The sequence below is a fragment of the Oncorhynchus nerka genome, linkage group LG15 (assembly GCF_034236695.1).
Source record: "Oncorhynchus nerka isolate Pitt River linkage group LG15, Oner_Uvic_2.0, whole genome shotgun sequence".
NCBI lineage: Eukaryota > Metazoa > Chordata > Actinopteri > Salmoniformes > Salmonidae > Oncorhynchus > Oncorhynchus nerka.
The window spans coordinates 25,074,189-25,090,875 of record NC_088410.1 but is presented as its reverse complement, the minus strand read 5'-3'; the positions used below and the strand labels follow the sequence as shown (position 1 = coordinate 25,090,875).

The window sequence follows — 16,687 nt, the reverse complement described above, 5'->3', positions numbered from 1 at the left end:
GTACAGAAAATACATCTGTTGCTCAATTGGTTATTTCTTCATTTATTCCCCACCTGTTACTTGAAGCATTTATTTAGTTATTACTGCATATCATCACATCTTAATGTCCCTCTAAAGTACAACCATTTTTGTTTTGTTTGTAATGTCATTTTTGGCTGCTTTTTACATCCTCTCGATTTTATCATTATAAGAGTTTTTCCTGGCAACATGACCTGACCAGAGGAAATGATGTGTCCTAGTTAGCCTATAACTAGGATTTAATTATTGTTATTATTATTTTCCTGACCAGTTTTTCCTGACCATGTACAGTATCCTGACCAGGAGAAACACTGATAAAAGGCCAGCCAGAGAGATAGATGACTGGGAAGACACAGGCCAACCAGAGAGACAGATGACTGGGAGGACACAGGCCAGCCAGAGAGACAGATGACTGGGAAGACACAGGCCAGCCAGAGAGACAGATGACTGGGAAGACACAGGCCAGCCAGAGAGATAGATGACTGGGAAGACACAGGCCAGCCAGAGAGATAGATGACTGGGAAGACACAGGCCAGCCAGAGAGACAGATGACTGGGAAGACACAGGCCAGCCAGAGAGATAGATGACTGGGAAGACACAGGCCAGCCAGAGACAGATGACTGGGAAGACACAGGCCAGCCAGAGAGGTGGGGGAGCAGGCAGTGTCCCTGTAAACAATAACACTCCAGCCATTCAGCTGTAATAGGAACAATATTAGGCTAGCAGCAGGGAGCTCAGGCTCTCCAAATAGACTGACTGACAGCCCCAGAGAGAGTGGGAAAAGAGGGGGGAAATGGTGAGAGGGGGTAGTTTGGGAGTTTGGGAAAAGAAAGGTGAAGGAGGGAAAGTGAAAAGAGGGAGAGAAGGAGAGACAGAAAGCAAAAGAGAGGAGACCTGAGAGAGAGAAGGAAAACGAGACGTAAAGAGAGACATTGCGAGAAAGAGAATGAAAGTAATAGAGAGAGAAATAACTTATAAGAGAAAGAGAATTTCTTCTTGATTGTCAGCCAGAACATTTACAATCGAGGAAGTCTCTGCCTTTCATATAGCCGGTGCAGCTCACCCACCCCCCACCCCCCCTGCCTCCTCCTGAGAAATTAGGAGCCTCCCTCCTCTCTCTCTCCTCCCTCTCTCTCTCTCCCTCAGCCTCCGTGCTTTAACAGTGTGTAGAGAGGAGCTGACAGTCAGTCTACACTGAGCCCTGCTGGATAGTAGCTGTGAGAACCTGAGCCCTGAGCCTCTTGTAACTCCATCCTACTACATACAGCCCACCATGGATGTCAAAGTACTGGCTGTGTTGGCCCTACTGGCTGTGGCCATGGATGTACCTCTCTCTACGGGTGAGTTGGTCTGGGGATGGTTCATCTGTCTGGGCATGTCTTCTACACTCTTAGAAGAAAAGGTGCCATCTCAAACATAAAAGGGATAATCCTTTGAAGAACCCTTTTTTGGTTCCAGGTAGAACCCTTTTGCTTCCAGGAAGAACCCTTTTGAGATCCATGTAGAACCCTTTACACAGAGGGCTCTACATGGAACCCAAAATAGTTCTACCTGGGACCAAAACGTGTTATCTTATGGGGACAGTCAAAGAACCCTTTTGGAACCCTTTTTTAAAAGACTGTTAGTGTGTCTTTCTAGTGTTTTATCGATCTTTATTTATCTATCTTTTTATTTTAGTCATTTTAGTAACTTAGCAAAGAGAGACTTTATATATGTGTTCTAGAATGTCTGGGGATGTGATTTGTTATAGAAAAGGAGGACGTTTTGGTGGTTGTGGAGGTAGGTGTTGTTAGAATAGATGTGGTTGTGACATTTGGCTGGTGTTGCTGAGAGAAGGGATACACAGCAGAATAACTTGTGGTTATGACTTGTGGTTGTGACATTTGGCTGGTGTTGCTGAGAGAAGGGATACACAGCAGAATAACTTGTGGTTATGACTTGTGGTTGTGACATTTGGCTGGTGTTGCTGAGAGAGGGGATACACAGCAGAATAACTTGTGGTTATGACTTGTGGTTGTGACATTTGGCTGGTGTTGCTGAGAGAAGGGATACACAGCAGAATAACTTGTGGTTATGACTTGTGGTTGTGACATTTGGCTGGTGTTGCTGAGAGAAGGGATACACAGCAGAATAACTTGTGGTTATGACTTGTGGTTGTGGACGTTGTCTGTTGGCTCCTTGATGTTTGACTGGTTTTGGTCAAATAAGTAAGTGATTGTTGTGATGTGATGGAGATGTTATACTCAAACTGGTCAAATAAGTAAGTGATTGTTGTGATGTGATGGAGATGTTATACTCAAACTGGTCAAATAAGTAAGTGATTGTTGTGATGTGATGGAGATGTTATACTCAAACTGGTCAAATAAGTAAGTGATTGTTGTGATGTGATGGAGATGTTATACTCAAACTGGTCAAATAAGTAAGTGATTGTTGTGATGTGATGGAGATGTTATACTCAAACTGGTCAAATAAGTATGTGATTGTTGTGATGTGATGGAGATGTTATACTCAAACTGGTCAAATAAGTAAGTGATTGTTGTGATGTGATGGAGATGTTCTACTCAAACTGGTCAAATAAGTAAGTGATTGTTGTGATGTGATGGAGATGTTATACTCAAACTGGTTGCATTTGTTGAATTGTTGTTGTTTGTATAGTTGGATTGTAAGTAGATGGTTATTTGGATTATTCTGGAAATGTCTGGGGTTTGTATTGACTTTGGCCATTATTTATGTTTCTTCTCAGTTGCCTTCTGTTGTAAAACTTTACTTTTCTATTTGCTTTTAACACTTTGATATTCCAACCACTTTAATTCCTCAAATCTTACATCTTTAACGGCATACAAATGAACATTTAAAACTATTTGTCAAATAAAGAAAGAAAGATCTTCCGATTTAGAGGATGATGGGTCAGGGAGTCAGTGTCCCAAATGACTAAGTCTCCCCCAAACCACTATCACAGCAATGACCCTCCACCTTATCAGGCTCTATTATCATGCTAATCTTGGCTCATTCTGCATACTGCTTACAGCACCCGGCCACAAGTGAGCATCTAGCTACAACCTTTGCTTCCCAAATAGAACCCTATTCCCTTATACGGTGCACTACATTTGACCAGGGCCCACAGGGAAACCCATAGGGCTCTGGTCAGAAGAAGTGCACAAAATAGGCAATAGGGTTCCATTTGGGATTTAGTTAGTTTCTTTCACAACCCGCCTTGTTTAGCCCCTAATTAGTTTCTAGTTAAAAGAAAGCAACAAAAAAAAACAGATAAATATACAAGTTACCCCTCCATCACCCCGGCCATCCTGTCGTCTATGCAGTCAGGGTCTCCCTGGCGAGGGGTAGTAAACAACATGCTTAGCATAACACAGCAGAGGTTGAGCTAACTTCAACTCTTCTCTCGGACTTCTCTCTCTCTCCTGTTGTTGGTTATTTTGCAGTGGATTCATGTGATCGCGGTTTAATCCCACAGTCAAACAAGGGAGCCGTTTGTACTCCGTTTAAGATGTAAGATTCAAGAAATGAAAAGAATGTAAATATCAAAGTGTTTTAAAGTAAACAGAGAGTCTTTCATGAAGGTTTTACAACCACTAGGCAACTGGAGAAGAGACATGTATATATGTTCAGCCAATGGACCTCTTCCCATCTTCAAAGAAAAAGGAATAAAAAGCATTGTTGGAAACAGGTTATGAAGAATGTCACGTTTCATGTTAATCTTGTGTGATATTTCCAGCAGGGTTTCCCCTCTGAAATCCCTGAATCTAAGAACATTTCAGGCAAAAGCCAGAGTATGTGCTATTGAGTAAAAAGATTCTTCGTTTCAGGAACCAGTAGGAACCAGGGGTGATATGCACTCATTCTAAGAATGTAGCCTACTTCTAAAAGGGACTCTTTTGATAAGAATCTAAGCTTTGTGCTCTTGGAGCTTTGAGAAAGGAGGAAAACATTGGGAGCCCCAGTGGAGTAGAACGATAAGGACTCTTCTGGGATAGAGAGCTGTGTCTTCAATGTTCATAGTGAAAAGGCAGTATGACGGCGGATGGGACAATGAGCGCTGGTTTGAGAGTCTCTTTGTGTGTGTGTGTGTGTGTGTGTGTGTGTGTGTGTGTGTGTGTGTGTGTGTGTGTGTGTGTGTGTGTGTGTGTGTGTGTGTGTGTGTGTGTGTGTGTGTGTGTGTGTGTGTGTGTGTGTGTGTGTGTGTGTGTGTGTGTGTGTGTGTGTGTGTGTGTGTGTGTGTGTGTGTGTGTGTGTGTGTGTGTGTGTGAGCATGTGTGGGCATGTGTGTAGGCATGTGTGTAGGCATGTGTGTAGGCATGTGTGTATGTGTGCGTGCATACGTGCATATGCTTGTGTGAGTGTGTGTGGCAGACTAATCTCTTTTTAATTGCCTTGCATTTGGAACTAAAGGCAGGTAAATGTGTACTTTCTCATGCATTGTCCGGGTTAAATACAGTCGTTTTGTACTTGGTGGGAATGTGTGTTGATTATTTGAGGTATGTATTTAAATACATGAACATGTGTGTTGATTATTTGAGGTATGTATTTAAATACATGAACATGTGTGTTGATTTGTCTTAACGGCATTTTATTTGAAATGTATAAATAACTAATAACAGTTTGATTGAATTTTTTTAATGAAATGCATTTTCCTTTTAGAGCTTTCAAAGTGGTATTTGACCTTGAACAACATAGTCAAGTAATCTTCTTCAAATGCTTCTTTTTGCTAGTTTAATCTAAAGTGTAGTTCTCTGCCATGCTCCGCAGGCCAGTTGAAAGTCCGGGACTTTTCCCCCAGCTTTGTACACAGATTTAACAGAAATACTGGAGTTTATCCCAGTGAATGTGAAGATGATTAACAACAGGTAAAAGTAGAGTAGTGTTGAGTGTGTACGGTGAACGTTTGGTGAGAGTGTGTGAGTGTGTGTGAGCTATTGATGAGACCTGGTTGTAACACTGCGTAAACCAATCTCACACACCACTAACTAGGAGCCGTTGCTGTCATGGAGTAACAGTGAAGATGAATTTAATCCCCAATGTCCAGCTGAAACAGACATCTGTCTTCTACTTTATCCTGTTTGTTCTTACAAGCTCTAATATGAAATGAACAAAGTCATCCTAGCTTGGGACTAAAGTCAGCTAAATGTACAGTATACTTTCCCATGCATTGTCGGGGTTAGAGACAGTAGATTAAACATATTTGTTCTAAGTACTCTTATATGAAATGAACAAATTCATCCTCGTTTCCTGCCTGCAATGATTGTGAGTTGTTGCATTTTGGAGGCGTTGAGGCTCATATTGTTGGTTCAGCTCTAACTATCATCATGCGTTGTGAGCTGGGATTTGGTTGTTTTAGTTTTAAGACATAGAAATGGTCGAAGCTCACATTCTCTCAGTGTCCGGTACCTGGTACCTGGTACAGTATCTTACTATGTCTGTGGTTGTTGTTTTCAGCTAAGCCCATCAGCCTGGTAGAGAGGTGCTGGTGTCGCTCCACTCTGAACACCGTCCCTCAGAGGAGCATCAGAGAGCTCAAGTTCCTTCACACACCCAACTGCCCTTTCCAAGTCATGTGAGTAACCTGCTGGTGCATTATGGGATGCTTTTTAACCCTGATTTTGGGTTGTGTTTTAGAAGACTTACAGCTAAGTTCCTTAGCTTGTCATGTGAAAAACCTTCCACGCCCCTCATAAGAACAACTAGATCGTTGTAATGTTTTCATTACAAGGCTGGGGAGTAACAGGGACGTTTTGTAGGAGACAACCCCATGTTCTCCTCAGCCCTGCACTACACTGCACTGCACAGATAAGAAAGGACTATGGTGGCCAACACTGGACATCCCACACAGCACACACAATGTTGCTGCTCACAGAAGGGGAAGCTATTCACTATTTTTAGACAGACTTTTCCTGGAGATAAACCAGAACTATGCAGGCCCAGTAAAGCAGTGGTGTTTGTTTCAGGGCTGGACAGACACCTGTCAATGCCACGGTCCATGTTGCTCTACGGGACCACTGCTATGTAGTTTAACCAGAGGTGGAAGAGGAAGCGACTCACCCCACTCCCTCCTTTTTTTCTTGTTCATATATAGTCAATGAACTAAGCAGACCAGACCCAGCTGCTAATGCATTGGTGCCTATGGGAGAGCCATCCCTTAAGCAGACTGGAAATGTGACATCTTCGTTTATCTACCATCTTTACTTTAACACAGCACAAGCCTGCTTGGCTGAAACCAGAAGGACCTTGGCCTGATACGTATAGTCAAGTAGGGATAAACTAGCCTGGTTCCAGATCTGTTTGTGCTGTCTTACCAACTCCTATTATCAGCTGCTACAGCTAAACTAACTTGGTTCTAGATCTGTTTGTGCTGTCTTACCAACTCCTATTATCAGCTGCTACAGCTAAACTAACTTGGTTCTAGATCTGTTTGTGCTGTCTTACCAACTCCTATTATCAGCTGCTACAGCAAAACTAACTTGGTTCTAGATCTGTTTGTGCTGTCTTACCAACTCCTATTATCAGCTGCTACAGCAAAACTAACTTGGTTCTAGATCTGTTTGTGTGGTCTTGCCAACTCCTATTATCAGCTGCTACAGCGAAACTGACTTGGTTCTAGATCTGTTTGTGTGGTCTTGCCAACTCCTATTATCAGCTGCTACAGCTAAACTAACTTGGTTCTAGATCTGTTTGTGCTGTCTTACCAACTCCTATTATCAGCTGCTACAGCTAAACTAACTTGGTTCTAGATCTGTTTGTGCTGTCTTACCAACTCCTATTATCAGCTGCTACAGCAAAACTAACTTGGTTCTAGATCTGTTTGTGCTGTCTTACCAACTCCTATTATCAGCTGCTACAGCAAAACTAACTTGGTTCTAGATCTGTTTGTGTGGTCTTGCCAACTCCTATTATCAGCTGCTACAGCGAAACTGACTTGGTTCTAGATCTGTTTGTGTGGTCTTACCAACTCCTATTATCAGCTGCTACAGCGAAACTAACTTGGTTCTAGATCTGTTTGTGCTGTCTTACCAACTCCTATTATCAGCTGCTACAGCGAAACTGACTTGGTTCTAGATCTGTTTGTGTGGTCTTACCAACTCCTATTATCAGCTGCTACAGCGAAACTAACTTGGTTCTAGATCTGTTTGTGCTGTCTTACCAACTCCTATTATCAGCTGCTACAGCGAAACTAACTTGGTTCTAGATCTGTTTGTGCTGTCTTACCAACTCCTATTATCAGCTGCTACAGCGAAACTAACTTGGTTCTAGATCTGTTTGTGCTGTCTTACCAACTCCTATTATCAGCTGCTACAGCGAAACTAACCTGGTTCTAGATCTGTTTGTGTGGTCTTACCAACTCCTATTATCAGCTGCTACAGCGAAACTAACTTGGTTCTAGATCTGTTTGTGCTGTCTTACCAACTCCTATTATCAGCTGCTACAGCGAAACTAACTTGGTTCTAGATCTGTTTGTGCTGTCTTGCCAACTCCTATTATCAGCTGCTACAGCGAAACTAACTTGGTTCTAGATCTGTTTGTGTGGTCTTGCCAACTCCTATAGTCATCTCCTAGGGCAAAACCTGTTCAGAAAAGCCTGATTCAGCCCAGTAAGACCCCTCTGTTAATAAGATCCCATGTGGATTCTAATGGCGCTTAACTTTGGGTCCCATTCCATTCGGCTAAGCATCAGTCCCATATTATCTGGTTTTAATGATTGCAGTTGGAGGACCACAGTGGAGGGAAAGACAGAGAGAAAGTGGAGAGAGAGTGAGAGAAAGTGAGAGAAAGAGAGAGAGAGAGAGAGAGAGAGAGAGAGAGAGAGATAGCGAGAGATAGCGAGAGAGAAAGCGCGCGAGAGAGAGAGAAAGCGAGAGAGAAAGCGAGAGAAAGCGAGAGCAAGCGAGAGAGAGAGAAAGCGAGAGCAAGCGAGAGAGAGAGAGAGAGAGACAGAGAGAGAGAGAAAGCGAGAGAAAGAGAGAGAGAATGCGAGAGAGAGAGAGAGAGAGAGAGAGTGGAGAAAAGAGATGCAGTTACTATGGCTCTCCCCAAATGGAAAGAGATGTTTAGATTAGAACAACACGATAAATGGCCAGGAGAGGAGAGAGGAAGCTGACAGAGGAGTGTCTCTCTCCAAGCTAGCTCTAGGGGGGATTTTAGTCTTGTTAAGGAATCAATCATTAGGGGTCAATGTGATGACCTTTATGTTGCAGCTGACCCTCTCTATCCTTCTTTCTTTTATTCCCTGCGCTCACCAGCCGCCCACATTTAGTGTAATTTAAATGGCCTGGAACGCATTAAGCCAAAATGCTTTGCCTATTTGTAACCTATAGAAACCAGGTGGCCAGAGCCAAAAAGCCAGAGGGGTTTGGGGGGTTGGGAAGGGGTGGTGGGGGGGCATTAGGGGGTTAACTCATGGCAAGGGGTCAGTAAGGATACAAATCTGGTCAGGACCCACAATCATCTAGAGATACACACTTTTGCACACGCAGTCATTAAGGAACACACATACGCCACCAAAAGCTTCCACTTTCCCCTCTTATTCCCTCCAAAGCCCATCCTGAAGTTATTTATGATTGAGCAGCAGGGGAGAGAGGGGCAGAGAGCTCGCATCTCTTCTGATATATCTATTGTCCTTGGATGAAAGACAACAGGGGTAACACTACACCCCCCTCACCCCCTCCACCGCTCCCTACACGTCCCTGTCTCCTCCTGCTTGTTGGCATTAGCTTGCTGTGAAGTAATTACTACCTACTGGGTTAGAAGCTCCAGACTCCCAGAGCCCCGAATTCCAACAGAGTCAATCAGACGCTAGATCGTGCGTGCGTGCGTCTGGACACACACACACACACACACACACACACACACACACACACACACACACACACACACACACACACACACACACACACACACACACACACACACACACACACACACACACACACACACCCTAGAGGAATAAACCTAAACCAGGAGAAACATCAAAACAAAACAGTAAAATGGATTAGCTGCACTAAATATATAAAAGAGGACAGGATGGGGGTTGGAGGGAGGGTGGAAGGGGGTATCCTAGAGATAAACAAACAGGGAATCCAGTTACCGCCTTTTATTTATCTAAACGATTGGGATGTTGGTTTTGGGGGGATTTGAAGGGGCTTGATGCGCTTGAGCTGTTCTTTCATCTTATTGGGGTAAGGGTAGTAGGTGGGCCATTTGGTCAATTGAAGAGGTTGGTGTTAAATAGGGATGGAGAGTTTGGGGAAGGTGAAATTGAATCAGGAAAGCGGTAAAGGAGTGATGAAGGAGAGATTCAGAGGTGGAGAGGAATGTGTTTAATTTACAGGGCTGTGAGAGGAAGAGAAGGAGGGAGGGAGGGGAGGTGGTGAGGCGCTACCTGAGTTGTTAACTCTCAAACACGACCTTTTGACACAGAGGTGTTAGAACCATATGTTTGAGGAAGGAGGGGAGGAGAGGAGAGAGTGCTGACACACACATACACACACACACACACACACACACACACACACACACACACACCCTACCCCGTCTCCCCCTAAAGCTCATGGATCAGAAACACTCACAAAAGTGTCCGATCTCGGGACAAATGCCCCTCTCTCAAGTCGACACTCAAGTCAACCCTCTATCAACACACTACAGTCCGCTACAGGTGTACCACTTACTCCCATATACACCCCACAGTCTGTAAATCCCAGGCTAAATGGCCTGACATCAAAACCTTCTTATTGTTGGTACCACCGGCTTAACAAAGAGATCAGTGTTACCATGCTTTGTTATCACTGCAACAGCTGTCTAAGTGGAAGGAGAGAGATGGGATTTTCCACCTGTGGCAGGTGGTGGGGAGACTTGATGTGATTTAATGCATTCTGATCCTTACAACTGGCGCAAAGCATGTTTTGTGGGTTAAAATATGCTGTGAATACAAGTTTTAATAATTGTTATTCTTACAACTTGTTCATAATATGTTTGTTCTTCTTAAAGATATATGTTTGTGATTTGAATAATGTGTTGATTGTTCACTGGCAGATGTGTCTTGCAAATGTCCCTGGAATTTAGTTCCATATAAATAAGCTTGATAAATATCATTTTGGTCAAATAACTTATTTTTCCAGATACATTATGTTACTGTTGACTTTGCAGCCTTATATCATATTGAGTGATGTTTGTTTTGTGTGTACAGTCCAGTCCAGTACAGTAGTTGGTTTAAAGGAAAGTGAACTTCATTTATCTTTAATATGTTTGTTTATTTTGACCCTGAATGAGCAGATAGACGATATCGAATTGATGGAACACATTAACTTTTAGATTACAGTACACAGAGTTCATCAGATGTCTCTTCAATCTTCAGATACATGAATTATACAGACTAGATTTCAGTAAAAACTGTGTCAAACAGAAATGAATGACTTCAAAAATATTACCTCAAATGTAAGCCTTTTGAAATGTTTTTTTATTATAAAACAAATATATAAGATTACACACTGTATCTGAGTCTATAAAGACAGACTGGTCAAACTGAAATAGTTGCATTCAGAATTCTTAGTTCAAAAGAAACCTATAAATGATCTATATTTATTTATCTATGTACCGGTATATCATTTAAGTGTAATAAAAACGTGCCACTCGTGCTATTCAACTCGCTGCTCCAAGGCCCACGAGTCTCATTACAGTTTGACCGAAACACGGCCACAGTTCACCCTAGTTGACACCACGTATCAGGCATGTGTGTTACTGTGTGTTACAGCTACACAGCACACTATCCCTGGATGTTCACCAGAGTGAGAAGACGCTAGGCCAGTTCATGAGAGCTTACTGGACTTTTTTTCGGATCATTCCATCCTTGAATCAGATAAGAAAACAGAGAAAGTGGATGCTCGGAGAACACTGAAATGAGTCTCTGCCTAATTCTCTCTGCCTAATTCTCTCTCTCTCTCTCTCTCTCTCTCTCTCTCTCTCCTCTCTCCCCTCTCTCCCTCCCTCCCTCCCTCCCCCGGTCACAGTGCCAAGCTGAAGAACAACAGGGAGGTGTGCATTAACCCCGAGACCAAATGGCTGCAGACGTACCTGAAGAATGCCATTAACAAGTAAGGAGAAACCTTACTTCCCTCTTTGACAAGTAAGAGCTGATCACAGGGTAGCCTGGTCCCACATCTGCTTGTGCTTACTTGCCAACTCTTATTATTGTCACGCCAAACCATAGGAGTTGGCAAGACAACACAAACAGATCTGGGACCAGGCTAGTTCGCTGGTAACAGTGAGAGACACGGAATGAAATGTGCAGCTGTTTTCATCTGCAAAATCCAAATGAAATGGGAGAAATAGGAGAAATGGAACTGCTTAAGTACAGTAACAACAGATAAGTGTCATTTTATGGCCACCTGTCCACATAGCATTCTGAAATGGCTCATTTATCGGTATGATTAGAACTGTTGCTATGTGTGTGTCTCATTAAAAGAGATGAAAGTGACTGGAGGTTCTGGGTGCTTGTTTCTCATTATGCGTGCTAGCTACTCAGATGGCTACTGAGATATGAATTAAAGACTGGGAAAGAATGCTTTCTGCTCACGCCTTGCAATCCCTCTGATCATTTAAGCGTGGCATTCGGAGCATTCCAGGTCTTTCAGTAAACAATCAGAATGTATCTGGGAAATCAGGGATGGAGTAGAATGTCATGAAATCACAGTCTTTTATTTTTTTATTACAGATTTATTACCTAAAACTTTTGGCCAAAAAAACAGGTGTTACTTTCACAATTGAACTAACTTCATTCATTTCGTGGCTAAAAGACAGCAGTTTATGTATAAATAAACAAATATGTGTAAATTGAAGGCACTTTCACAAAATGATCAGGACTAATTTGTCTACAAATAGTGAAACTCATTCCACTAAGGGAAAACAATTCCACTACGTTTTACAGCCAAGGAGTAAACTGTCAAAAACTACAATAAACAATAACAAACACACTATACAGAATATTATAATGAATCTAAATGGGTTGTGCAGTTAAAATGTGTGTTAAATGTGCATTCCTCATTCCTCTGGTGATCGTTTTCACCAACCATGCAAAATGTCTGCCTCTTAAAAACGCCTTTAATAAATACATCTAAAATGGAGGAGCATTTTACCACAAATTAGGCATTTTCTTGCTGTTTAGTTCCCAATGTGGCATAGTTACAAAAGATTGCGTTTTCTCAAAATAGCAAGCTAAACTACAGTAGATACACAACTACAGTAGATACTGGAGGTCTATGTGACATGTTACACACTTAGAGAAAAAGGTCACATGGTTTATTGGCTGTTCCCATAGGAGAACCCTTTGAAGAACCAGTTTTGGTTCCAGTTAGAACCCTTTTGATTCCATATAGAACCCGTTTGGGTTCCATGTAGGACCCATTTGTTTGTTTTTGTTTTGTTAGTTTTTTTAAGGGGGCATGTAGAACCCTTTCCACAGAGGGTTCCACATGGAACCACCAAAAATGTTATCCTATGGGGACAGCCAAAGTACCCTTTTGGAAACCTTTTACTAAGAATGCATGTTTTGAAACCCTGCATGATGCAGAACATAGCATCAATATAACTACGAGCACCGTACTAAGTATTTACCATAAAATGACATTAGGGCCCAGAGTTGTTCCTAATCAGGTGATGTCAAGTGGCCACACGGAAAAATGAAGTTACACCCATGAAACCTCTTCAATCAGTGTCTTATTCCTCTCTTTCTGTCTCTCCAGGGTGAAGAAGTCCAGAAGACGTGCTCAGTAAAGGAGACACACCATCCTGACCGGCCTGCAGTGCCCCAGTTCCAGGCCAGCTCTCCTCCTCATCCTCCTCCTCCACTACTCAGATATGTAACTCTGTAGCTACACGTCTCTGCTCTGGAACACTCTGGAACGCTCTGGAACATTCTGGAACGCTTGCAAAACCAGCACTTCACCGCCAGACAGACCATGATGCCTTGCTGCTGCTGCTGACCCCACAGCCACCCTGCCCCCCACACTGCAGACACCTCTCCTCACGCTGTTAGCACCAAGTGCATATATCTAATTATATCGGAATGTGTGAGTACGTGTGTAAAGAGTGTGTGAGCGCAGTGTGTTTTATTTTGTGTGGTTGTTCTTAGTGTGTGTGTGTGTGTGTGTGTGTGTGTGTGTGTGTGTGTGTGTGTGTGTGTGTATCTGAACTGAGTGTGTAAGTGTACGTCTGTATATAAAGTATTTTTCCTACTTTTATAAGAGGCAGTAAAGGGACATTTAAAGTTAATACACCCGGCTCACCGTCTCAAATGTGCCCAGCAAAGGGCTTGTGGGTATCACCAGGGGTGGGCTCTGACTGAGGGGTCATAGGATAGGAACAGGAATGAGCCGTCCAATGGCTTGAGCCCACTCTGTAAGAGGCGACCAATCAGGGCTGGTCAAACATTCATAACAGGGGAAATAGATAGTCACCCTTAACTGATCCAAGGTCAGATGTTGTTGAATCCCTGATGGTTAAGTCTAGGATGGTATGGAAGGAAATCTTAGATCTGTGGTTAGGGGCAACTTCTATGTCAAGCCTTAACAAGAATTCCAGTCTAGCCGAGACAATGGAGATCCTCAAACGATAACAAAGGACATGCATTGATTCAGGTGTTTCAACTCTGGGGATCAGAAGACATTAGTTTGAACTGATACATGTCTTTTCAGGAAGCGAGGCTGTGCACTGAATCACATGGAGTTTCCATTCACCAGAACAGACCAGTGAAGAGCCGAATCAGACGATGCGTACGGGCCGGTGGTTTCTAACCTCTCCTCGGGGACCACCAGGCGTTTCACAATTTAGTTGTAGCCCAGAACTAACTCACCTGATTCACCTATTCAAGGCTGGTTAGTTGACAAGTTGAATCAGGTGTGCTAGCTGTGGAATAGATCAAATACATGGAACGCCTGGGGGACCTCGGGGAGAGGTTTGAAAACCCCTGCTGTAATAAAGGGGAAGTTATCTGTTGTAATAAAGGGGAAGTTATCTGCTGTAATACAAGCCAACAGCCTTTATTGGAGGCAGACAATTCTGTATTACAGTTCAGTCCTGTGCCGAACAGGAAAGCCCACACAATTAGAAGTAACTTAAGCAACTCAGCAAAAGCCAAGGGTTGTAAGAACGATGGCCTTGTAGGATAAGATTGTAATGCAAAACAGGGATAAAACCCCATATCAATGCAGCTTTTTATACAGTTTGTGTGAATGTAATGTTGTCCGTTGCTGTAGTCTAGGCTGTAAGGCATTGAATGAGACACCAAGTCATTTTTCAACAACACAAGCGATGTGAGATTCATTTACCTCAATATTCTGGTTATTTACCAACAAATACTGGCGTAAAATAATTGCAGTAAGATTCATTACATACATTTCTATACAGGATCACATTGTCGGATTATTGGATTTCACTCATCAATTGCATAGGAGCTCACTTTAGGCCGACTCCATAGTTATAAACCACCACATATCCTGAGGCAGGATTTTAAAGCCAGTATACAGCCACCTGTTACTATACTACAGTATTGACTATCACATTGAAACTGAATGTTGCTGAACTGGGGGCGAAAGAAAGTTATTCTACTTTGATCGTTGAGCCACTTTATGACTTTAAGTCTTTTAAATTGGTATTTTTACTGTAATGATTTTTATTTTTGTATATTTTATATATTCTAAGATAATGAGATGTAACACAGTATTTGTAAGTACATTTAAGCAGTATTAGATGAAGGCATAACCATAGAGTACTGTATCCCAACCGCAGTACTACTGTATTTTTATACATTTATCACTTTTCCAAAAACGTTTATTTGCAATATCATAAAAAAACATGTTATGTGTCTATTAACTTCATTTGGTGCAGCTGCAACATGTTGAAGTTAACGTAATAAACATTTATAGTCCCCCAGATTAAATTGTGGCGGCAGGTCTAGATTGAACAACAACAGAATATTATAGAGATACAGGGTTCATTGCCATAGTTTCCCATGATTCAATCCTCCCTTGGGGAGGTTTATTCTAATCAACCAATAATCTGACGCCTTTCATCCACTGATGCAAGATGGGCAAAATCTAATAAATCCGGAATGTAACGCAACGTACTGAGATACTTTAAAACAAACATTCCTGTTGTCATTAGGATATCTCAGCTCAGGCCGATTCTAATTCAGATTCAGCTCAGGCAGACGTCAATTAATTCTTCATTAGGACCCCTTAGAACACAATGTTGTTGGGAGTCTGTTCTATTTCTCCTGACAGCATTCCACAGAGTTTAAAATATGAAGTGCCAATAGTACCACTGAGCCAAGACAGAGAACAATACATTTAAGTATGAGCCAGGGGACCCACACATGTTTTCAATCAAGCCCCCCCCCTCCCAGATATAGCCATTCCTCAATGATGTGGGTTTCTATACTGTTTTACTGTTGCCATTGTTTTTCTACTGTCAAAATAGAGCTCCAGGTCCATTCAAATCTCCAGGCATCTCAGTCTGTGAGCTGAGTGCAGGTGTTTTGGTCCAGAGGTTATTAAGTATCTGTATCACATCGTTGTAAGGTTTGTCATAAAGGAAGGGGATTTGGTGATTATTTAAGTGTTTGAGAAGCATTCTGTTCAATGCCATGCTGCAGTTAGATCCACAACCAAACCAAACAACATGGCTGTTACCATTTGACTCATCATATCTGTTATTTGGACCACATGTGCAGATAAATCCTTGCATAAAGCAGTAACATCCCAAGTGGAAAGGTGTTTTGTCAGAAGTGTATGTGTTCTATATGGGTGCTCTCCCCAGACAATGTGAATGACATGTTACAACGTTCAATTCTTTTGAGGCAGCTTACGACACACGTATCCTTCATCTACGATGGATTGTTTCATTCAACTCTGTATGTTCACTGTTTGTATAAACCAAGGGGCAATATGATCCCTATATGATACTCACCCTCTTTTTCAATAAACATATCAAATAAAATGGAATGTTTCATTTCTTCTTAAGAAAATGATAAAGTGTGTATTTATTGAAAGTGGCATCAATAGAGAAGTGTGGTAGGAATCGTCTCCACTTTATTTGAATGTTTCACTTCTCCTTTAGTGTTACTGTTCTGTCTTCATTGCAGTGCAGAAACATTACAGTTGGGTTTCATTATGACTACAGACTTACTGACACAAAATGTCACATTAGATAAGACTGAAGGATGTAGATATTTCTGTTTCAAAATAACTTCACTTAGAATCACCCAGACCAGTTTGATGGTAATAGATGCTGGATACCAGACTCTCACACACACAACCTAGACAGGTGGAATAAAACCAACGCACACGCACGCACTCACGCACGCACACACACACACACACACACACACACACACACACACACACACACACACACACACACACACACACACACACACACACACACACACACACACACACACACACACACACACACACACACACACACACACACACACACACACACACACACACACACACACCTACCTTCTGTTTTCCACAGAGTCCAGGCCCAGGGAAGTCTATGTTAGCAGCTCATGGCGACAGCCACCATATGAATCTACAGTATACTTGCTGAAGCCACAGGCTACAGTAGGACTTAAAGTGCAATTCCACCCGTTTTCAACCTCATT

At 42.3% G+C, this 16,687-nt stretch overlaps 1 protein-coding gene across 1 annotated transcript; it reads left to right on the top strand.

The window, feature by feature from the left end:
* Window positions 1-1,188: 1,188 nt before the first annotated feature.
* On the top strand, window positions 1,189-16,014 carry cxcl12b (chemokine (C-X-C motif) ligand 12b (stromal cell-derived factor 1)). The gene is made up of 4 exons (XM_065001346.1): window positions 1,189-1,358; window positions 5,470-5,587; window positions 11,031-11,114; window positions 12,762-16,014. The coding sequence occupies exons 1-4, from the start codon at window positions 1,292-1,294 to the stop codon at window positions 12,790-12,792; spliced, it is 300 nt and encodes a 99-aa protein (XP_064857418.1). The 5' UTR covers window positions 1,189-1,291; the 3' UTR covers window positions 12,793-16,014.
* Window positions 16,015-16,687: the final 673 nt, after the last annotated feature.